Here is a 24,902-nt window from a genome sequence, read left to right on the forward strand (position 1 = left end):
AGAAGAACAAAGGAAATGTAGAAAGGAAGCCAAGCAAACTGAAGCTGGATGGGAGTTTCTGAGCATGACACTGCTGAAACAGTCCAGCAATTACTCTGAGCACTTTAACCAGAGAGAAATCTTCATCATTGTCATCATCATCACTATTACTATTATTATTACTGTTGTTATTTTGAGCCTGAGTCTCATATCCCCACCCAGGCTGGAGGGGTAGCAGTCACTCTCAGGCCCAATCCCACTATGGCTTGGCATGAAAGCTCTGCTCTGCGTTCAGCCTGGGGGTTGCCCCTCCTGTGGCGGCCTGGTGGGCCTCCCCACTTCCGGGAGCTCACCATACTGGTGCCATACTTAATAGGACATCCAAAAAGCTTTAGCTCAACTACAGCTCAGAGCACCCAAGCTCAAGCCTTGGCCTCCTATTAACAGGCATGACAGGTGTCATCATAGACAGCTTTATTGTTTACCAAAAAACAATCACAGGAATAAAAGTTTAAACTCACCCTCAAAATTTCTTCCACACAGCTGGGATCGCTAGAAAGGTTGATCTGAAACAAACAAAAAATAAAGCCCAATTTAGTTACTTCCACAAAAATTGCCTAGATCTTATTTATGCTGCAGGAAAATGTTTGAAGAAAGTAAAGCAAGCCATCAATGCTTTTCTATGAAATACAAAATAATCGTTCTCCTCAGATGACCAATTGTGTTAAGTTGATGTAAAACACTGGTACCACGGCAGGGTAGACTGGGAGGCAGAATAGCTGGCTTCTAACAGCAGATCTCCCCTATCCCAGCCTCTACTGCTACCTGGGTGACCCCGAGCCTGAGCAAGTCTCTCCAGCTCTCCAGGGGCTCATTTTCCTCATCTGTAAAATGAAGGAGTCAGATTTGATTAGCTCTCTCCTTCCCTTCTAGCTCTGACAGTCTATTATTTCTATCATTCTGTGGTGTCAGGCCAGTCTTATATTAGAACGTTTTATGAACAAACCAGGCTCTCAATCATCCAAGTTTTAAAATCAATTTCCTAATATTAATATAAAGAACTGTGAGTCTAAATTCATCATTAGAAAGAAAATTGGAATTATATTGGGTCAGATCCTCGGTCCATCCAACTCAATCTTCATGTCTGTGACATCAGTCGGTAAATATCTACTGAGTGCCTACTCTGTTTAAAGTCTTGTGGTGGATTCAAAGACGAATAAGGTGTATATGCTATGCCTCACCCTCGAGGAGCTTGTAAGTAATGTGGGGGAAGTGAGACAAACACACACAATAGAAATAAGTACAAAAATTGATATGTAATTTGAAGTAGAAGCAGCATGGTGTCCTGGATAGAGTACTGAACTTAGAATCTGGATTCAAATTCCTCCTCTGACATTTGCTACTTATGTCACCTTGGGCTAGTGATACCCTCTCTATGCCTCAGTTTCCTCAACTGGAAAATGAGCTATCTAGACTCAGTGATCTCTAAGGTCCAATGCAGCTCTAAATCTATGATCCTATCATCTCTTCAATTTGAGTGCTATAGGACACTAGGGAATGGTTTATGGGAGAAGATATTGCATTAGGGCATACTCACTATTAAGCAGTATCACCCAAACATCCTAATGAGAGATAGGGGGCAGCACGTGCCAAGCAATTCAAACCACTACCACCACTTAAATTACCGCCTTCCCACAGATCCCCACCAACTGGCACACAAACAGCAGCAGGGCACCTTGAGGGAAAGATAGGCCTAAGATCACAGAGCAACTGGACGTTTGAACCATGACTTCCCCAGTTATTCTGCCATCTCAGGCAAATTACCTGACCTCACTCTTTGTGACCCTGTGGACCATAGCACACCGATACTGGCCATGGGGATTTCTTGGCAAAGATACTGGAGAGGTTTGCCATTTTCTTCTCCAGGGGATTAAGGCAAACAGAGATTAAGTGACTTGCCCAGGGTCACACAATTAGTAAGTGTCTGAGGTCACATTTGAACTCAGGTCGTTCTGACTCCAGCCCCAGAGCTCTATCCACTGAGCCACTTAGCTGCCTCAACCTCAGTTTATCCATTCATAAAATAAGGTAGTTGGACAAGATGGCCTTTAAAATCCTTTCCAAATCTTAATCTATGATCCTCATGACAAGGTCAAGAGGATGGTCATAGAGTAAATATTAGGACTTCAACTGGGCTGTCTCCTTGTATCAAGAAACACTCTTTAAAAATCATGTGTTTTACAATCCTAAAAACTTCATGTCAGCCTGTGGAGAGAATCAAGGGGGCTTTCATCTGAGCTCCTATGCAGAGATGGATTACCCACAAACCAGGACATACACATATTTAGATGTGTGAGGGAGGCCCTGTGCTACGTGCTATGTGGGAGCACACATAATACAAAGGCCTACTCCTTGTCTTCAAGGAGCTTACAATCTAGTTGAGGAGGCAAGACCTAACACCTGCAACAATACGAGAGAACATTTAAGCGCTAAATTAAGTACAGGAATTGATTCATCCCACAGACATTTATAGAGCCCCTCCTCTGGACATACTCCTGACCTCGGCTCTGGTGAGATATGCACACAGGTCAGAGGTCCCTGCCCTAAAGGACCTTACACTGTGATTAGCAAGGTAAGACACCCAGAGATGACACAGATAAATTATATTATAAAAGTGATACCATTAGGGGCTGTGGAATAAACATCTAAAGACATGCCATGCTGAAATGCCAACCATTAGGTTCAGGTCACTCCACAATGATACAATGATTATGACTCCATTCAACTATCATGGCACAGCAGCCACCTGGATTCATTCCTGGCTTGCAGAGAGGAGAGGAAAACAGCACTGGATTCTTCAAAAAGGGAGTATGGCTAAAATTAGGTATTGGGTACCATTCATTTTTTATACAGTTTCTCCTTACTTCCCCTCCATTTGCATATCTATCCCATCCATCCACTAGAAAGCACTTCCATCCAGGACCTCATTTTCATGGGGGTCTAGAGCTAGTGGTGAAGCTGGGGTGAGAATCAGGTTTCCAATTTGGATTGCTCAAGTCCTAGACTTCCACCTCTTTTCCTTAAAAATCCTCTCTGATTTGGGGTAGGAGGAACTGGATTCAACTTCTGGCTCTTGGACAAATCACTGCATCTTTCTGGTATACAGACATATATATGTGTGTGTATATGTATATATATATATATATATATGTTGGATTAAATGCTTCTGAGGTGCTGTCCAACTCTAAACTGTACTTAGCACAGAGCCTGGCACACAGTAGGTGCTTAATAAATGCTTAGTGACTGAGTGACTGATGATTATCCAGAGAATTCCCAAGCTGCCTAAATGATTCTATAGGGTCAAGATCCTTGTTCACTTGACTTTTCTTGAAGAAATTGAAGAGATGTGAGTTTCGTTTTTTCTCTTAGCTTCAGATTAGCCTTCACAGCAAGGGGTAAACATGCCCAAGCAATGACCAGCTGATGGGAAAAGCATGAGGCTCAGAGAACGGAAAACTGGAATGACTCATTGTCATTTTTCCCAAGGGCCTGCCTATTTTCTTACGTACCTTAGAGTGTTCCCACCAACACCATTGGGCAGAAGCCAGACCACCCAAGGATAAGAGGTCTAACGATAAGTGTACAGCTTTTCAAATAGTCAGGACTCCCTGGTGATGGTGAGTGTTTTTCCATCATCAAATATTCAATTAATAATAAAGGACCCGGATAAGACACTTTAATCATTCGGGAATTAATCATTTTGGACTATACTTCTTGGTGATTATGGTAATATAGGATTATCAAGGAGATGATGATTTTGGCAGTGAGACATAAGCAGCATATGATGTTAAATAGACAACATTTAGATTAATATAGAACGTTAAAAGAATAATTATGACAACACGTTTATTACAGAGGAGATCAATGTGAGTCTTCGAGTACATTGCTATTAATGAATTTCTAAGGGAGCAAGGCTATTTTTCAGAATTCATCATGCAATCGCCTCACTTGGAGTCATTTGCAAAGCACAAAGAAAGCATAAGTTATCTCATTCTAGAAAACAAACACTTCTCAAAGTAAAGTCCAGAAATGATAAGTTTACCAAATGATAGGATCATGTTTTAGAGCTGGAAAGGAACTCAGAAATCATCTGGCCCAGTCCCTTCATTTTATAAATAGGGAAACTAAAGTGAAATGACTAGTCCAAGGCCCCAGATACTAAATGACAGGGACAGGATTTAAACCAGAGTTCTCAGACTCCAGATTCAACACTATTTCCTCTATACTTTGAGGCCTAATAGCAAATAGGTTCAACCAAGAGGCCGAAGTGACAACGAGTAGCACACTCTTAGGTCCTACCATTTCCTGATACCCCAGCCAGCTTTAGCTAGTTGCTACGAACTTTTTCCAGCACAAACTGTCATTTATCCAATAAATGAATTGAGACTCCCAAACCCATAAGCTACAGAATGACTAAGATAGTGGAAAACCAAGTGATATTAGAACACTCTCAAATGCAGCTCCAGTCAACATTTCAAGTCTTGTGGATGATAATTTGCAAAAATAGAATCACATGTCATTAAGTCTTAGTTTACATAAACTTTAGGATCTCCTAATCAGCAAGAACATTTCAGGAACTGGATTGCTAAAAGGCTGCCAACTCAGTTCACACCAAGACCTTTAAGTCTTGCTCCAATATTCCATTCTATACTCATGAACTTATGATTGAAGAGTAATTAATGTTATATAAAACACAGATATAAGGCCTCAGGAAATGTAACTTCCAAACAAAACAAAAATGTCACAATAGGTACATGATGCAGTAAAGTCTTTGTCCAATTTTAAATTTATCCACAAAAGTCCTCGGCATCAGAAGAGGTGGTGTTTGCTATTAAATTTAGTATTTTTGCCAAATTTTTTTTTTGTAAAAGGACAAGTGGTCAATAGACTCCATTTAAAACTAGATAATAGTTATCTTATATTCTCACACGTGAACGTGCATAACTTTAAGGATGTTGAACCTTGGAACTGGGCATATACAATGTGGTAGGAGCAAAAGTGAAGGTGGGGGAAAGCAACATTTATATAATGCCTACTATGTGCCAGGCACTGTACTAAGTGCTTCATAAATATCTCATTTGATCCTCCTGACAACCCTGAAAGGTATGTGTTGTTATCATTTCCATTTGACAGTTGAGGAAACTATGACAAACAGTGGTTAAATAATTTGCCCAAGGTCACACTGCTAGTATCTGAAGGAAGATTTGAACTCAGTTTTTCCTAACTCCAAGCCCAGTGCTTCATCTACTACAATCACCTAGCTGCTAGCATCTATCATGTAGATAATCAATATTGATTATATTGTTGAAACAACCACATGGAAAAGTGACCAAATCACTCATAGTGAAAGAGAAATATGAATCAAAAAACTGAAATTTTATTTTACACCCCAAAATTGTCAAAGAAAACTAAAGAAGGGAATACTCAATGTTGGAGGAGAAAGAAAACTACTTTAAGACATTGCTGGTAGAGTTGTAAATTGGGCTGAGGATTCTTTTCGGTAACTGGGAATCACGCTAAGAAAGTAACATAAATGACTATTTCTTTTGAATCAGAGATCCTACTGCTAGACACAGATGGAATATAAAATACAGGTGGCAAAGATATGGAGAAAAAGTACCAGAAACCTCAAAAAGCACCTTTTGGAGTAGTAAAGAATTATAAAAAATGTAGATGCCCAATGATTGGGGAATCAGGAAGGTAACAAGTATTTATTAAGTGCCTACTATGTGCCAGCTAGGTGGCTCAGTGACTAGAGCACTGGGCCTGGAGTAAAGAAGACCTGAGTTTAAATATGGCCTCAGACACTTAGTAGCTGTGTGACCCTGGGCAAGTCACTTCACCTCTGTTTGCCTTAATCCACTGGAGAAGGAAATGGCGAACTACTCCAGTATCTTTGCCAAGAAGACCCCATGACCAGTATTGGTGTGCTGTGATCCACGGGGTCACAAACAGTTGGACACGACTGAACAGCATAACGTGTGCCAGACACCGTACTAAGTGCTTCACCAATATTATCTCATTTACTCATCACAACAATATGGGCACTATTGTTACAGGTGGTGCTATTATTATCATCCCCATTTTACAATTGAAGTAGGCAGCATTCAAGTGACTTGTCCAGGGTCATACAACTAGCAAATGTCTGAGGCCCAATTTGAACTTGGGTCTTCTTGACTCCAGGCCCAGGGCTCTATCCACTGAGCCACAAATGGTCAGTCAGTTAAGAAGCATTTATTGAGCATTTATAATGTGCCAAATTGTGGCATATGTATGAGATGGAATAGCGCCACACCATAAGAAATGATGAACAAAAAGAATATAGAAAAGAATGGGAAGACTTCTACGAAAACAATATGTGCAATTGAATACAACAATTGAAATGGAAGAAACCAAAAATTCAAATTGAATGTTGTGTATTGATAATGACCATACATGGCCCTATAGAAGAGATGGAAAAAAAATCTTCCTTCCCTTCTTTGAAGAAGTAGGGGATTATGGGTATAAAGTATTATATATATTATCAGACTTAGTTGATGTGTTGGTTAGTTTTGACAAACTGTTCCCTCCCTCTCTTTTTTTCTTTGTTACAAGAAATAACCTCCCTGAATAGGGAGGAGGAAGGATATATTTTGGATATGAAGGCAATATAAAAATAAAAGGTATTACTGTAAATGTGTATGGGGGGAGGAACAGAGAAACCCAGCTGGAGCTGTGCTCTAAATATGAAATAGAGCCATTAAGCCTATACCTGGGACAGTAAGAAAATGTGGGTACAATCAGGGCTGGAGAAGGGTGCTGGTATCAAAAGTATCAAACCAGGAGACTTTGGGTGCCAGTTCACCATGCAAGAGAAAAGCCAACATCCATGTAAGGTCAATGTACTGTGCAGGGGGTTGATTCCAGTGGCTAAGCATGCCTCTCATTTCTTTTCTGTTAATATTGTGTGTAGAACCTGGAGGAGAGAGGGCCTGAGGCCTGCCCTGTGTTGCTGTGTTCCCAATATTTCTGAGGATTCTACTATCCTTACATGTGCCTCTCTAGACTAGAGCCCAGACAGTAGTCCACCAAGGAGGAAAGGGGTGTGTGTGTGTGTGTGTGTGTGTGTGTGTGTGTGTGTATGTGTGTGTATTACAGACTCAGAGTAGAGTCCCATGTCTGACCCTTCACAACTAAACTCAATCCCTGGCCCCTAGAGAAGGTGTGCCTGGCAGTAGCCACCGAGATGTGCTACCTATCCCATTGTAGTACGAGTTCCTGCAATGACAGAAGGTTCCATTTAAGATTAAACTCTCCAGTCCACTAAATTTCTATTTCCTGCATTTCTATTAACTTCAATGCCTGTCTCCTGTACAGAGCAGCTATCTCATATAGTAAAGGAGGACAGTGTGAAAATAGTGATGCATAAATTAAAGTCAAATCATTCAGCTTCTGAACAAGGCATATGACCTGCAGTATCAAACACATAAAATGGCATCTCAGGAAGGAGAACATATTTGCATTTTGTAATTAAATAGAAAATATTTTAGAAGTTTTCCATATGCATGATCTTTTTGCTAATCCAGCCAGATGATCACAGGATATCATAGCAATTAATGCCAAAAGAACTAACCAATTTCCTGGTGACCTGAGCACCCTATTTTTATTAATTGCCAATTCCTGGCTTCCCACACACGGTCTTTAATTTATCTGCCAGGAAGTTTTATAACCCTAGACACTATCTCTTTGACCCAGTAATCTTCAACTTCACCTTCCTTTGCTATCAATTGGTATGTCAGAGTGAATGCCAAATAACGTTATCATCAGCTCATAAAACCATAATTAAACTGGCCGTAAAAATCATATCATTGAAATGCATCACATACATGTTATATGTGTCAGGTGTCTCACAGGGATACTCCCTTACCTGCCCAGAGGCAGGGGACAGAATGAGATGATTTCTTGAGGTCCCTGTGAGCTCCACCATCTAGGATTCCACCTTATTAACACATAAAATAGATTCCAAAACAAAATCCAGACTATTTTTAGTACTGTTTTTGATATCCACGCCATTCTTTTTTTGTTTGTTTGTTTGTTTGTTTTTTAGGCAATTGGGGCCAAATGACTTGCCCAGGGTCACACAGCTAGTAAGTGTGTCAAGTGTTTGGTCTGAGGCCGGATTTGAACTCAGGGCCGGTGCTCTATCCACTGCGCCACCTAGCTGCCCCCACTCCACTCTTGTCGTTCCATATTTTGCCCCATTGAGGAGAGTTAAAGGGGGTTGGGATGGTGAAGAGGAGAAGAGAAAGGAGAAGGGGGACAGAGAGATGAGGGAAAGAGAGAAATGATGAGATAAATGGAAGGAAAATAAGAGATAGTAGGCTAGGAGCTAGAGCTATAGAGAGAATTGCAGAAAAAGGGAGACAAGGCTAGGAAGAGAGGAGGGGTCAGCCGGAGCCACTTGGGAGCTCTGGAAGCACAGGATCAGTCCCAGGTTCCATCCTCCTTTTCACCAGGGCTGGGTGCTTGGGTTTCAGAGTGTCATCACCTGTTATCTACTGGCCTTTGAAATGGAGATTAACTAATTAGCCACACTTCATAGCTCTTCAATTGCTCTAATCCTGAAGAGGTTCCATTCCGAATTGTCTAACTAGAGCAGCCAGATAGTAAGGTAATTATCCCCCTGGGATGCTGCAGCAGTGATTAGAGCAATATCACTCGGAGGGCAAAATCTGGCCCCAGGGCAGGAGGCTACCCAATGGTGAGCTAACTGGACCCAAAGAGGGACTGTCTACAAGGGCATCTGAGAGTGCCACATTAATCAATGAATCCTCTCCAAAGGCCAGTGATTTGAAAGCGCTAAATGGGTGTCCAATAAAGAAGAGCTATTTTCAAAAAATTTAAATATTTTGTATTCAGCAAGCATCTCCAAGTATCTAAACCATGATTGCCAGCATGGAACACTTAAAAAAAACCGTGATTATCTTTTAAAATACATCTTGACTTGTCAAGTTCTTCAAGGCAGTTCTGGTTTTCCCAAGGAATTCCTCATTATACAGGTGGAGCAGCAGTTCACAGTTTTTATAATCACTTCTGAAGACACAGCTACAGGCCCATGGTGGGGTCTCAAATTAATTGTTCTAAATGCATTTGCAAAAGAATCATTTTAATATATAGCTTTGAATCATATTTTTAATCTGCCTTTTAGAAAAGAAAGGACTTTCATCAAAGGCCCCAGTCCTACCGACCAGACACCAGCATGTTCTTTGTGAAACGGCCATTTAATGATTCAGATAGCAAAAATGACATAGATCTTTTCCACTCTAGCTGTGGTTGAAAGAAGCCATCAAGAGACTTGATTGGCAGGTGGGGTGGGAGGGGGTCAGAGAAAGATTGTGTCAAGTGATAGCGTTAGCTCAAAATAAAAATCTGCAGCTTAACTCAATGATATATAATCAAATATACCGCCTGTATGTTTAATCTATGTGTATTATTAAGCATACACACACACACATCCCTAGTCAGACCACATCTGCAATACTAGGTTCAGTTCTAGGCACCACATTTTGGGAAGGATACTGATAATCTGGAGAGAGTATCCAGATGAAGGTACTAAGGATGGTTCATGTCATACGAAGATGGTCTGAGGGCAGTGGGAATGTAGAGCCTAAAAGACAGAAATTCTGGGGCAGTGGTGGCATGATAGCTTCATTCAAGTATTTGGAGGTCTGTCATATGGAAGAGGAGTAAAACTTGACCCTAGAAAGCGGAACAAAGAGGGAGGAACAGAAGGGGCAAAGGGGCAGATTTAGTTTGAGTACAGGGAAACACATCAATCAGAGCTATCCAAAGATTGCATGGAATGCTTTAGGAGACTGTGACTTTTCCTTCATTATAGACCTTCAAGGAAAGGCTAAATGACCACCCATTGGGCATGTCCCACAGAGGGGACTGGCTGGTGACATCCCTTCCAACTCTGCTGTTGTGATTAATAAAATATAAGTGTTTAATTGTTACTGAATTTATAAGAGCTTCTGGCACCATGAATTGTGTCAATCAGCAGCTCTTAATAGTATACCTACGAGTTGGATCCTCAAAGTGGGTGCCCCTCATTTGGGAGATAGCTGCACAGACTGTGGATCTGACTGCAATGCAATATTGCTGTGCTTTGAGAAAGCCATGACAATGAAGAATTCGGGATAGAGAGTGTTGCAGGGCAAGAATGCTCAATGTGGCCCCAGAGAAGTGAGACTTCCTAGCTGTAGGACCTTGGCAAAGGGCAATGGTATGCACCTGGGCTTCCACAGCAGCAAAATGAAAGGGGTAGGAGCACATGCCCCCTACATTCTCTTCCAATTCTAAAACTATGATCCTATAATTTGTATAAACTGATGGAGATTCAAGCAAAATCACTGAAAATAATATACACAGTGACTCAAATAGAGCAACTGAAAAGATCTCTAAATGGAAGCTGCACACTGTAATTGCAATGACTTTTCTTGGCCCCAAAAAAGAGAAAAAGAAATTCCCTTCCTTCCTTTTGGTAGAGATATGGATCCCTGTAGGTGCAGACTGCTATATACACTGTCATTATGTCAGTTGGCTTGGCTTAGTTGTTTTTTGCTTGATACAAAGAAGGGCTTATTGGAAAGGATCTCTCCAGACCTTTTTGGTCTGAGATATAAAAACAAGAAGCATCAGTAAAATTTGGTAAAAACGACACAACAAAAAATCAAGGAGGGGGGAGGGATACTCAGAATGGGTGGGAGCCTCTGCTCTAATCTGAAGAACTTAGTTTTACACTCACTGCCCTCTCTAACCCCGACCCAAAGCACTAGCTCAAATGCCATCGGATGACAACGCTAGTCACATAAATGGAATTCAAATTGCCTTTTACTCTGATAGTGAGAATTGTAAAGAGCAAACCAGCTGAATGGCAAGAGACTCCTCGCTATCTCCCCAATTAGTTTTTAACTCTAATTAAAATACTTTTATCTATTAATGCCAAGTAGCACTGCTCAATTTATCCTGGGAAGTTACCATTTTTTTCCTCTCCTGAAATCTCTTCGATCTGCTCATGTGGCTTAACAGCTCCCTACTATGAAATGATAGAATAACTCACTTCCATTAGATTTATAAATCTCATTAATTAATTCCCCATCTCCAGCTAGTGTAGAGACCCAATTCTAATGCAAGATCTAATTAAAGAAAAGTTTTTTTTTTAAGGGAAGAAGAAAAAGAACAGAGATTGAAACACAGAAATAACTATTTAGTTTCAAATTAATGAGGCGATAGGCTAAGCAAGAATGTCCATAAATCCCTAATGAGGATTTTAAACACATTAAAACTTCCGGATACAAAATGTTTCTCTTCCCCTTTTATCCAATAACAAATAAGCCAATAATTTTCTGCCTCTAAATGGCACCATTCACTGGACAAACCCTCCCTTCAAATACTGGAAAACCAATTAATTTGCCTGCTGTGAAATGTGTTTCTTGATAGCTTTTATGGGCTTTTTTTTCCTTCTCAAAGAAATGTAAATAGGAGGTCAGCAGAGGTGCCTGATTTGGCTTAAAAATATGCCCCACTAGGTAGAGATTTTCTAGTCCGTTTGCATTTCCAATGAAGTGAGATATAACCTCCATTTGCAGGTCATCAATCACCCAACAGCCTCCTGATAAGTAAACAGTTACAGAGTAATAGTTTTATTACTATGAAGATGGTCCCATCTTTGAGATGTGATAGTTTGCAAAATTACCACTTTGTTCTCCTATAAATAATGGCTCACAGGCAACAGGCTGAATTCACCCTCTCAGGCTTTGTTAGCTACCTAGCTACTGCCTTATTTGGGATTTGGGCCTCATTCCTGGCTGACTTGCTATTCTGGCTCCTGCCTCTCTGCTTTTGTAGGGCAGCCCCCCATGCCTGGAATGCTCTTCCTTCCTGCTCTGTGCCCTCTTGGAATTCTTAGCATCCTTTATGGGTCAGCTCAAGCTCCACTGCCTACAGGATGTGCTTCCTTATCTCATCTTCCTCCCCCTCCCCTATTGTTAATGCTCTCTCTGACAAATTACTTTGTATTTAAAATACTTTCTATATATTTAGTTATAAGTCTGGTACTCCCTTGTAAAGACTATTCTTCATTGTGGTTTTTTATCTCCAGTGCCTAGTATAGTGTCTGGCACACTGTAGGTACTTAATAACTGCTTCCAAAACGGAATTGAAATTATTTGCCCATGAAAAATGGCACTTGAAAAACTGGAAGATTGACCTAAAGTTTTTACTTGAGAATATTTCTGTCCATGTACTCATATAAGGATGGAGATTTTGAGAAGCAGCCTCTATCAATGCATACACATGTTGAACAATATAGAGTAGTGGGTGAAAAACCATGCTCAGGGAATTTGAATGCATTGGTTTATTTTGCTTAAATGTACGACTTTCTTATAAAGGATAATTGTAGCATGTGTGTGTGGGGGGGATGGGGTACAGTATCATATCGAAGCAGTTGACAGATTGTTTTCTTTCTACCCTACCTCTGACATCCATCGCCTTTTCTCTACTCACACTCTTCACTTTATTTCCTTTCTTAATACTGGCTCCTCATTACCTCCAAGATCAACTATGAACTCTATTTCCCAACTAAAGCCATTCACAACCTGGCTCCAACCTTCCTTTCTAGCCTTATTACACATTTGCCAAACTGGCCTTTTGACTATCCCTTATCCACTCAAATCCATCCCACCCCATCTCCCTGCCCACCTCCCATGAATAGACTGTGCTCCCTCCTCAGCTCTGTCTCTTAACAGCATCTAATTTCCTCCAAGACTCATTCAGCTCAAGTGCCACCTTGAACACGATGCCTTTCCTGATTGTGGTGTCCCTCCCCCTATTCCATTATCTTTTTTGGATCATCGTGTGTGTGTGTGTGTGTGTGTGTGTGTGTGTGTGTGTGTTTGTGTGCACCTTCTCCTATGGTTAGATTGTAATCTCAAGGGCACAGAGAACTTATTTCATTTTGGCTTTCTATTTCTAGTACCTAGCACAGTGCCCAGCACGTACTAAGTGCTTAACAAATGCTTGTTGATTCATTGGGAGGTAATAGCAAAACGATGTAAAGAAAATCAAATCCTTCAATATTTTCCAAAAGGAGACAGAGTGTGGTGCTTTTCTGGAAAGTTCGTTGGCACCACGTAAACCCATGGCAGTGCAAGTGCTAAAGACATATTAATTCAATGTCAAGTCTGAGGTATATCTGGACCATGTTGCAGTGTAACTGAAGGGAAAAGAGGGGCAATATGTGGAGAACCATATTTTATGATACCTGGATGTTAATTAATTGTTAAAACATGGGAATGTGGTTCAGATATTGCTATTCTAGCAACGTGGAGACTTGCCAAATGATTTGTGCACAATCAATTAGGAGTCCAACAAGACTGTAAAATTCTCATTCTGATCATGGAATATCAGTGATATAATAGTCCACTTTGGCCAACATTCTTGAAAAATAGCCAGGTGCCAACAGAGATTTTTGGAAAACAGGTTCCCTCTCAAGAAAATTGATTTAGGAGGTATCCCATGAGTCAGTTCTCTGCCTTAGCCAGACTTCTTGAGCCTTCTCCAGCACAGAAAGGTCCCATAGAACCACAATAAAATCTAGGGGGTCCCTTTTTATCTTTATGTTTGTGTCTCCTAATAGATCAATGTCTTTTTTTTGCCTTCTTCTCATGGGGTTTATCATTCTTTCTTCTGTTTGCAGAGTTCTGTAACTTGGAAAACAAAACAGTCCAAAAACGTAAATTAATTTCAGAGCTGTAACTTGTGTTCTTTTGATTAATCCCAAGTCAGCGGCTATCACCTAGCTGAAAATAAAAGCAATCTGGCTCTTAGATAAAGGATCTACACCAGTGGTGTCAAACTCAATGAAAAATGGGGACCCCTAAACTGTACATAAGGATCTCTAGGGGCCACAAACCACATCCTAACATTATCTACCTTCTATTGTATTTGTATTTATTTCATTAAATATTTCCCAGTGACATTTTAATCTGCTTCTGAATTATTCAGAACCACTGAGCCCCTGCCTCACTTATACTTCAGAGCAAAAAGTCTATAATGGCAACCTTGACATCATCTCCAATGACTACAGTATCTGTCCAGTGAACTGAAAAAAGCATCATAATTTGTATTGAAACCTGGTGATGTCTCAGTTGTTTGAAAAGATGGAAAAAAATGCACACCAGTTCCTAAATCTTAGTAGTAGTCCAGATTTAGGAATCGGCTAGGAACTGACATCAGCTCACCAGTGACCTTTTCAACTGTCAGCCCAAACATATTTTTCTCTCCTGCGAGCAACTCTAAGCCTCAGAGGTGTAGTGATTAGGCATTAATCCATTTCACTAGACAGCCATTGAAATTATCATTCAAAGTTCAACTACCTTTTAGCATTTTCGGCTGTACTACATTTGGCAGCCCAGGGCAGAAAGTCAAAACCTGGTTTCCAATGGTGACCATTTCCACGAGTTGCTAAATGTTGGCAGCAAGAACACCTTCTTGTCAAATAGCTCAGTAGATGCTGGCTTTCACTAATTGACTTTCTATGGCTTGCTGCTCACTTCAGGAAAGCCCTTCTTTACCAATGAATGCTGACCTGCTGTTGGACCCCACGAGAAACAGGCAAGAGACGCTGACATATTAGGAGAGGAAGCCACTGCAGGGAAATTCTGTAAAGTGGCGTTGGCAGACATTACCTTCTCCAATAGAGGGCTAGGATTCCTAAAATGCTCCCAACTAAGACAAATAAACCCTAACAATATACGGATTGCACTATTAAGGATTACTCAAAGATTTACTGAATCTTTTTTACAATCTTTCTCCATAAAAAGGGGGTGATCAGAAAGAGAAGGGGGCTTTTAAATAAAAAATAACATCCCAATTAAAAAGAGCCAAATGGCTGTGCTAAGTGGGCATTTTTGGTGGGTGCCCTGAAGACTTCTGGCTGAGCGCACAGCATAAATAAAGAGTGATTATAACATTAATCTGTAAATGATGGAGCCAGACACTTAAATATAAAATATGTTTCACTAAGCTTTAAACATTTTATAATCCAGGCTTGAAAAGAAAATGACCTCATATTCCAAACCCTACAAAGTTCTGAAAAAACGTCTACTACCCATTATGCAATGATATGCCTCTTTCTTAGAATTCTCAGGATTTCCATTTTATGTGCCCTATAAATTAAGACAGCTTTCCTATGTGAGTTCCCCTAAATCCTTAATGACAGGCTATTAGTCTCTTAACCAATAAGAATGGCAACTCTTTTGGAAGAGGTAGTATGGTATAGGAGGTAGAGAGCTGGCCTCCAAGTCATTAAGACCTGAATTCAAGTTCCACCTGGGACACATCTTGACTGGGTAACCATGGGCTAGACACTGAACATCTCAGGGACAACCCTAGGCTACTTTCCAAGATTAGACACTGTAGAGAGGGGCCAACCTGTACTGGTACAGGGAATGAGCTATAACAGTGAAATCACAGGTCCAGTATCTATCTCTTCCATGTGTAAGGGACTCTGTTAGACACCGAGTATATAAAAAACAGGACGACAAAAGTTGTTGCCCTCAAGAAGCATACAGTCTGTTGGGGTTGGGGGGGGGAGAGAAGGGGGATGAGACGGGAGATGGAGAATCTTTTAGGAGGAACACACAAAAAGCCCCAAGGACACCACTTACTCTTGTTGCCCTTCTAAGATCTTTGCTGATTAGGTGTTTCAGCTGGCTCACATCCACCATGTGCCTCTCAGATGTGTCTTACTCATTTTCAATTCTTGAAAGACTTCTGTATTCCATGTCTCCTAGTCATATAAGAAGACTAGAAGAACACTGCTAATGAAAATATGGGTCTTTGTTGCTGAGAGAAGCTTAGAGTCATTTAAAGGAGCTTGGTAAATTCTTGAAGGCAATCTGGCCTGCTCTTCTCCTGCTGTTTAATCCTGGTCTCAATTCATAGTCCATTTGTATTGTTTGTGTCACATATATATATATATATATATATATATATACACATATATATATATATATACATACATACATTGATATTGATACACATACTCATGGACCCTATAGATTAGGCATCTACCTGTCATAATCTGGACAAGAAACATATTTTTCTCCACTCAATCCTTCCTGTGTGATCAGGTCAAACACTTTTGTTCTGCAGAAGATCCTACGATGTTCTGGGGCTTGATGCAACTAGTATGATGTTGTCCACAATCAAAAACATCTGAAGGACCTCACTATCCACAGGGAATTTTTCTGCAGTTTGGACTCTGTGCTAGATCTCTTCTGTCACACTTGAAAACGATTTTGTGGAGCACAGATTTCCATGTTTTATGCATCATCTGATGTTTATGATTAGAGGGCAGCTTAAGAGGGGGTATTTCTGTTGTTACAGCTTTCAAGGAACCTTGAATGATGTTGATGTATATATGGGAGATACACTGTTGGAAAAGAATCTTTAAGGAGATCTTTTGTTCTGCCAAATAAAATGCATTTGAGTAATTAACAAACAATAAGCCCAATGGGACCTTGTTTTCTATATCTTTAAGTCAATCAAAAAAATGGAAAAAATCTGGTCCACAGTAGAAGCGCACTTACAAAAGTGTTCTTGTTCCCTGCTAATGCCCTCGTCGAGGATTTCCTCAGCTCATGTGTAGATGAGTTTGAAAAAATAAGTGTACAGGGAGAAAATCAGACATACAGTTTGCACTTGTTCACATACACTTGGTTGCCTTTTTTGGTAATAATAAGGTCTACAGTATTTTCCACATGTTTGTTGCCTTCCCCTCTTTCAGATACTTTGTGAAGTGATTCCTCAGTAGTCTCACAATTATGTTGCCTCTAGCTCGGACCTTGTCAAGAAATACTTGGGTGAATTTGGCCAATTTCAACATCTTTCTGCTCTTCACTATCATTTCCCTCCCTGATAAGCACTGTCACAATTGTGATCAGCGAAGGGATGGTCATGACCATGCAAGGACTCAATGGCAGAGATGAAAAAAAATTCCTAGTCCTGCCAGTTCAGATCTCTGTCTAGTACATTACATTCCTACTACTGACTCAGTTCTCCCACAAAATCAGCAAATATCTAGACATGTGCTCATTAATACCCCCTTGTGGCCAGGAGTGTACTATTTACACTATTACAGGATGGGATTAGATAGTATAGTGACCATAGAAGAAAGGGAAATTAACTGACTTCTATAGAAATCAGCCACAACCTCAGATGCATTATCACCAGCCTCAAAGAAACCAGGTTGAAGCCAAAACATTTGTGTGTACATGTGTTAATGGAGGGAGAGGAGGGGATTTGAGGTAGTAGTATAAGAGCAAACTGGAGGTAAGAAGAGGGATGGATGGACACATTTTGACAAATGAAGATTTAAAGGTACAAGATAATAGCACTTATTAATTTATGGGCACTGAAATATGCCTAAGTGGTTGTAAATGTCAGTCTTCTGTCAATGGTCCAACTTTTGCTCCTTTCTAACAGCATCTCTTTCAGAAGTGGAATTAGACACATCAGGCCCTGTTTCTGAAAATTCAGTGGATTTCCCTCCCAAGTCTTGGTTTTCATTGCTCATTTTATACTGAAGGTTATTCAACAGCATTTCACTGGACTGTCCAGAAAGAAAATGATACCTTTCAAGTGTGTTTCCTTCCTACTGCCAGGACTGCTCTGAGAGAGAAGGGAATAAGAATTTCTATATTGCCTACTATGTTCTGGGCACCGCGAGAAGTGCTTTGACAAATAGTCTCTCATTCGATGCTTAAACAAAGAGACCTACAGATATTATTCTCTAGGAACCCCTTTATCACTTTAGCAGTCCTAGTTATACCTTGTTTGTAGTTACATATAGGGTAACACAGAATTCCCTCTGAAGGTCCACCAGGAGGAATCCTGATGTCAGGGGACAACCTTCTTCAAAACCCACTTCTATAACTATCACTCATAAAACAAACAAAAAAAGGGGCAGCCACTCTGATGCTAAGACCCAAACCTTGGTTAAAGGTGAGAGCCAATTAATAGTAGTCGCAAAACAGTCCTCTATTTATTAACCTGTTATAGCACAGTGTTTGAATTGCTATTTACACAGCCAATTGTTTCCTTATTGAAAAGCAGCACAAAATACATACATAACCTAGTTAAATTCAGTGAGGCTCATCACCTGGGAGCTGGCTATCAGATGATGATTTCTTCTGGCTACAGTTAAACTGTCTATTGAAGTATATAAAGGGGTCGTAATTGGAAGAAAGAGTAATCACACTGATGAAAAAATAGCTCTCTTGAAATCTAAGTGCATACATTATCTTATAGCTTCATATTACTATTCTTACTTTGCGGGGTCTCTTGGATGTAGAATGGAAGGCAGTTGCCATGGCAATGGAGGTTGACAGATGTGATTCATTAGATCCAATGCTCCCATGTTGCTCAACGTATACAAGGTCATGTACCTCAGACTGTATGGGATAAAGTTGGCAAAAATGAGAATATAAGAATAACTTGTTTTTAGTATGCTCATGATACCTATGTCTCCCATAATTCCTTAAAGTTGAACTTAGACATTATAAGATATATATAATTTAATCAATATGGCGGACAACAAGATTTGACTAGGAAAACCAGCATCTTATTATTATTCTGCTTTGTCAGAAGACTGAAACCAGTCATGAGGGCAGCAAAAGAACAAAGTCTTTTTGTGAATGACAAATAAAACAAAACCAAGAGGTAACAATAATTGACACCACTTCCTATTTGAGAGCGAACCTACTCAATTACGGAGATGTTTACCAACAGCAGGCTGGATACTTGACGGTAAAGTATTTAGCCAACAATCCGTGAACTAGCAAAAAATACAAAATTTCTCTCAGTACTGCAGCCCTCTTTCCCCAGCTCCACCCTGACAACCCTAGTACAGTTCTGCAGAGTAAAGGAGTGGTGGAAAAAAGGGCAAAGGGTAAAGGGACTAAGAATAACAGAGGCCATAGCAAGGATTCTTTTTTTTTTTAAATTTTTTTTTTCATAGCAAGGATTCTTAACCCGGGCTCCACAAACTTTTTTTTTAGAAATATATTTTGAAGGGGCAGCTAAGTGGCACAGTGGATAGAGCACCGGCCCTGAAGTCAGAAGGGCCTGAGTTCAGATCCGGCCTCAGATCAAACACTTGACACGTACTAACTGTGTGACATTGGGCAAGTCACTTAACCTTGATTGCCTCACTTAAAAAAAAAATGAAATATATTTTGATGACTATGTTATCCTATGTTTTATGCATTTAAAAACATGATTCTAAGAAGGGGTCCATCCATAGGCTTTACCAGACTGTCCCAGGGTTCCAGGAAAAAAAACCCAAAGGTTTAAGAAACCCTGATTCATAGAATCACATATTTAGATTCGGAAGGAAACTTGGAAGTAAATGAACTAAATGTTTGGTCCTTGAAATGTGAGATCCATGTTCAAAGACCACAGAGTCACCATTACCCTCATCCTAGAGAAACACTCAAAAATGAAACTGGAAGAAGCAAAGAAGTTTCAGCTTAAAGGAAGGATAGCTCATAAAGTGGTTCTTCTTGCAGAGGCAAATAAATGAGTTAAACATAATGAGAACTGAAAAAATTAAAAAGGTCTAATTGTTCTGTGAATTCTTGGATTCAAACAGATGAAACATGTATTTGACAAGAATACATAATGTTTCATAAGTGAAAACCTGATAGTCAGATGAGCCCTGGCTAAAGGCCTTTGACAATTTCTGAAATTTCTGAAATTTGCTGAAAATTTCTGAAAATCTGCATTAGCTTCACAAGATGGGGGTGGTGGTAGAGGGCTAACTTTTTTCCCCTACAAATCATCAGTTGGAAGTCTACTGACATTTGCATTATTATTGGCCTTTGTGGGGGAGGAGCCACAGTCAGGATCATACCACATTAGAGGAGTGGAGGACTTGGAATATGATATTCCACAAGGCAAAGGAGCTAGGATCACAACCAAGAATCACCTATCCAGTAAAACCGAGTATAATCCGTTAGGGGAAAAATGGACGTGTAATGACATAGAGGACTTTCAAGCATTCCTGATGAAAAGGCCAGAGCTGGATAGAAAATTTGACATTCAAATATAAGACTCAAAAGAAGCATAGAAAGGTAATTAAACATGAAAGAGTAATCATAATGGACTCATTAAAGTTAAACTGTTTACATATAATTTAGAACTAAGCCTAAGGGGCTATAAAACTGTATATACCCTTTGATCCAATAATGCCACTACTAGGTCTGTATTCTAAACAGATCAAGGAAAAAGATACATAAGTACAAAAATATTTAGAGCAGCTCTTTTTGTGGCGGCAAAGAATTGGAAATTGAGTGGATGCCCATCAATTGTGGAACAGCTGAACAAATTGTGGTATATGAATGTGATGGAATACATTGTGCTCTGAGGAAAAAATGATGGGGAATGGTTTCAGAAAAACATCACAAGAACTGTATGAACTGATGCAAAGTGAAGTGAGAAGAACTGCGAGATCATTGTGCACAGTAACAACAATATTGTAATGAAGATCAACTGTGAAAACTTGGCTGCTCTGATCAAGACAATGACCCAAGACAATTCCAAAGGAATCATGATGAAAAAATCCTACCTACTTCCAGGGAGAAAACTGATGAACTCTGAATACAAACTGAAGTATAATTTTCTCACTTTTTAAATTTTTCTTGTTTTTTTTGAAATATGGCTAATATGAAAATGTTTTGCATGATTTCACAAGTATAATTGATGTCAGTTATGTTTTTTTGAAAAAAAATATTTCCCCCCAATTCCATGTAAAAACAAGTTTAAACATGCATTTAAAAAATTTGAGTTTCAAATTCTCTCCTTCCCTTCCTGCCCTCCCTCCTCATTGAGAAGGCAAGCAATGTGATACATGTTATAAAATTTCACATGCATAATTGATATCATATTGCTTGCCTTCTCAGGTGGTGTTGGAGGGGGTGGGAGGGAGACAATTTGGAATTCAAAATTTAAAAAGAATGTCAAATAAATAATAAATTAAAAAAATTATTGGCCTTTGTTCAAAGTTTATAGCCACTATGATCAGTTTAAAATGGCTCTAAACACTCACTTTGAAGTGGGGACTTGGTACTTACTTCAGGTACAGGCAAGGAAAGTGACCTGGTCTTTGGTTTTCCTCTGAGTGGGAAAATAACTACTTTTAACTAACATGAAGAACTCATGAAAACACTTTTGAGAGTTAAGGGGCAGTGTGCTATAGAAAGGGCACTGGTCAGAAAATCCAGATTCTAGTCCTGGCTCTACCACTAACCAGGACTTTGGGCAAATCATATAATCACCTTGGACCTCAGTTTTCTCATCTGTAAAATGATAATATGGGACTAAATGATCACTGAAGTCATCCAAGGAATCTTATCTCACAAAGTTGTTCATCTGTATTTTGAAATTCCTCTCTGTGCCAGCTTCCCCCACCCCCTTTCCAATCACAGGCATTAATCGGTAGCAATAAAGATTTTTCAATGCAAATATTAATGTAGCACTGTAACTGATGATCACATTTATTGACACTGGAGATTTCATCAAACCTAGACCATTTTTATCACAAGCCACAATTTCCAATATCTTTCAGAAAGATTCACTGTTCTTTCTGCTCTGATCTCTAAGCCAGGGCTATGCTTTTTATAATGACCACGAAACCCTTTATGCTTCCAAATGCCAATAATTTAGACATCTCCTCTTTTCCTTTCCCTTGGTAGTTTGGCCCAACTCAGCAGAAAGTTTCAATTGATGCGTTCTTAAATAGCACCTCGAAGAAACAATTCTCTTTGGAAATAATCTGAGAATATAGGCATCTCAGACTCTGCTGGAGAGAAAGATGTGGGCCTTGATTGACTAGTGGAAATAGAAATGATGCTTTATGAAGACTCAGTCCTCCCACCTTTATGGTGGCATTGAACTACCATTGATTTCCTGGAAACTTGTAGCCTATGTGAGGACTGCAAAACTAGGCTCTGAATTGGCGGAAAGGCAAAAACAAAACAACAAAAAAACGAAAACAAAACCCAGCAGCAACAACAACAAAAACCACCCTGTTATGTTCTGAATGCCTGACGAGGAGAAACAGATTCTTTCCCAGGTGACAAAGCTGTTAAGCTTAATTCCACATGTCAAAGCAAGATAGCAAGCCCAGGATCCTCAAGACCTTTCCGGATGCAAGTTTTTCCCTTCACCTTTTTAGGATGCTGGTTTGCAAAATATTTTCTTATGACCGACTTTAAAACAAAATGTTATTAGTTGAGTAATACAGATGCTAGGTAGCAGCCTGGAGCTACACATTCAATAACATTCTTTGGGAGTTCTTATAAAAGCACCAGTCAGGTGACCGCAATTCACAAATGACTCATCACACACCAGGAATGCCTTTTTCTTCTCTAAAACATATGCTAGTGAATCCCCTTCATTTCATTTTGTCTTTCTCTTTTGAGGTGTGTATTTGTAAATCCACAGTACTCTGTGCACACAGGCATAAGGCCCAGGAGGCAAGCACATGCACCTGCCACACCAGCCTGGTATGTGAAATGATTCCCATTAATTGCTTTATTTGGGGTTTGTTTGCATGTTTTATTTTTCAAAGAGGAACCTGCAAATTGGGGATGAATCACTTAGAAACACCACTACCACCACCACCATCGCCAAATAACAGCCAAGTTGTTTATTCCTGGAAGACCTAGGCTACACTAACATTGCAGAGACTGCCTGCAGACTGCGGGAAATGAAGGAAGTAAGTACAAGCGGCCCGGAGCTGAGACAAAGAGGCCCTGATTACCATGCAAAGCACAACATCGTTCAGATGGGTTGAGAAATGTGACTGTATGAAAAACCAGTTGTGGGGAAATCTCCAAACATGACCACCCAAGCATAAAGAAGAGACTGGCGGAGAACAGGGAGCAGTGATGGAAAGGTAGGCTGAGCTCACACAAAGAACATTCACTCAGGCCCTCTATAGAAATCCCAAGAAAGCCTTTTGGCCAATCGTTCCACAGTCTTTTATTAATAAGGAATCACACAGGCACAATAGGGGAGATGTGATTCCCTGAAGGTTCTGATACCCAGACAACTCAGCAGATTCATCTAGAAGCATGGAGGTCACACTTTCTTTGACCACATACAGTCCTCTGCCTCACGGCCGATTCTGGGGAAATGATTTCCCTCGTAAAGCCAAGGTTAGGAGAGAAAGCCATCAGGCTGGCACTAACATGACCACAATTCCAAAGAGAGATGACGCACACTTCTTTCATGTGGCCCTCCAAGCTACTTATCAAAGGAGAGTGCAACAGCAGAAAGAGGGAGGGACCTGGAGACAAACAACCTGAGTTCAAATCCTTGCTCTGCCACGTAGTTCCTTCTATTCATTCTCCAGTCCTCAGTTTCCTTATCTGAAAAGTGAAGGGGTTGGTCTGGATGGTCTCTAAGCCCCCCCCCCCCCATATCAGCTCAAAGTCTATGATCTCTGAGCTACTAAGGCAGCTTGCATTTGTATTTCAACTATGGGGAAACAAATCCCCATAGTTGAAACATATACTTCCTTTTCCTGCTGGAAAAAAAAAATGGTTACTCTATCTTTGGGGAGGGGAGGGAAAAGGGGGAGGGATGGATTCATCTTACCTTGTTGTAAGGAAGGTGGGAGAACCAAGAGACAGTCGGTGAATTCCTGTGTGTGACTCAATACAACTCCCCTATTCCACAGCCTTTTAATTGATGATAGCCTCTCTCATTGTAATAATTAGAAAGTCTACATCTTCTAGTCACTCCCAACATGACGACTATATAATGCTGTGATTTCCAGCAATTGACATGGTGCACAAACTGGATGATTATGAGGATGGTTTTTTGGTGGTACTGATTTTCCAATCTCACTTCAACTAAATAGAAAATACTGCATATGTAAAGGGTTGCTGGAGCCAAGGAGACAAGCTGGCAGGAGGAAATCCGAGTCAGCATCTGACGCTCCTGTTCTAATGAATGGCAAGACTGGGAAGGCAGGATGTCAGCCTGAACTTTCCATTCCCTTTGCCTGTTCAAGCCTCTGGGTAAGGACCCATTTGAGCTGCTTCTTAACTAGAATACAGCATGGAAGCCGGCAAGACTGGGTGGCTGCTGTTAATATTTCTTCTTCAACCAAAGCTTTCAAACGTCTGACCACTTTACTGAATAACATCACACAAAATGCAGTGATTCGGCAATGAAATGGGCCTATTCAAACTTGGGGTGAGAATGGCAACTGTGTTTGTGTATCTGCAATTTAAATACAGAACACATCAAGATCGCAGACTAGCTTGTTCCAATTTCAGCACAATATGTCACTGGAATCTTGGCTCCAGGTTCCAAAAGTCAGTTGGGCTTCTCATTACAGAAGTACTTTTCTCTGTTTTGAACCACTCCCCAGTCTCCATTGCACACGGCAACAAAAGATGCCAAAATATTGAGACAACCCCCACCCCCATACAGAGATACTTAAAAAAAGAAAATACCCAGCTCCCACTAGGAGTTGTGTTTTTTTTTTAACCAGGTGACAAGGCTATAGAGCTTAATTCCATATGTCATTGAACGAGAATAGTTTTTGACAACTTGTCAAGATTTCCATATGCCCTTCCCACACTTTTCTTTCATGTGTTCTTTCATTCATTCAACACATGCATACTGAGGCTTGTCATGTGCAAATAAAATGAGGAAAGTAGAATAGATGGCTTCTACGGTCCCTTTTCTCTCTATATATATCTTTGATCCTATGAGCTTGAAACACTATGCTAGGCACTGTGGGT

At 40.2% G+C, this 24,902-nt stretch overlaps 1 protein-coding gene across 6 annotated transcripts in view; it reads right to left on the bottom strand.

Moving 5' to 3' along the window:
• The window catches only part of AFF2 (AF4/FMR2 family member 2), a 512,420-nt gene that overhangs the window by 165,138 nt on the left and 322,380 nt on the right, over positions 1-24,902 (bottom strand). For 4 of the 6 annotated variants that reach the window (XM_027847188.1, XM_027847187.1, XM_027847186.1 and 1 more), the window contains exons 4-5: positions 18,414-18,536; positions 501-545 (exon numbers count right to left, since the gene is read on the bottom strand). In XM_027847188.1, the coding sequence (XP_027702989.1) occupies positions 501-545; positions 18,414-18,536 (168 nt within the window). The remainder of the gene's footprint in view (positions 1-500; positions 546-18,413; positions 18,537-24,902) is intronic. The other 2 variants (XM_027847190.1, XM_027847189.1) reach the window with 1 other exon arrangement.

The sequence above is a fragment of the Vombatus ursinus genome, unplaced genomic scaffold, assembly GCF_900497805.2.
Source record: "Vombatus ursinus unplaced genomic scaffold, bare-nosed wombat genome assembly UNPS02015358.1, whole genome shotgun sequence".
Classification (NCBI taxonomy): Eukaryota; Metazoa; Chordata; class Mammalia; order Diprotodontia; family Vombatidae; genus Vombatus; species Vombatus ursinus.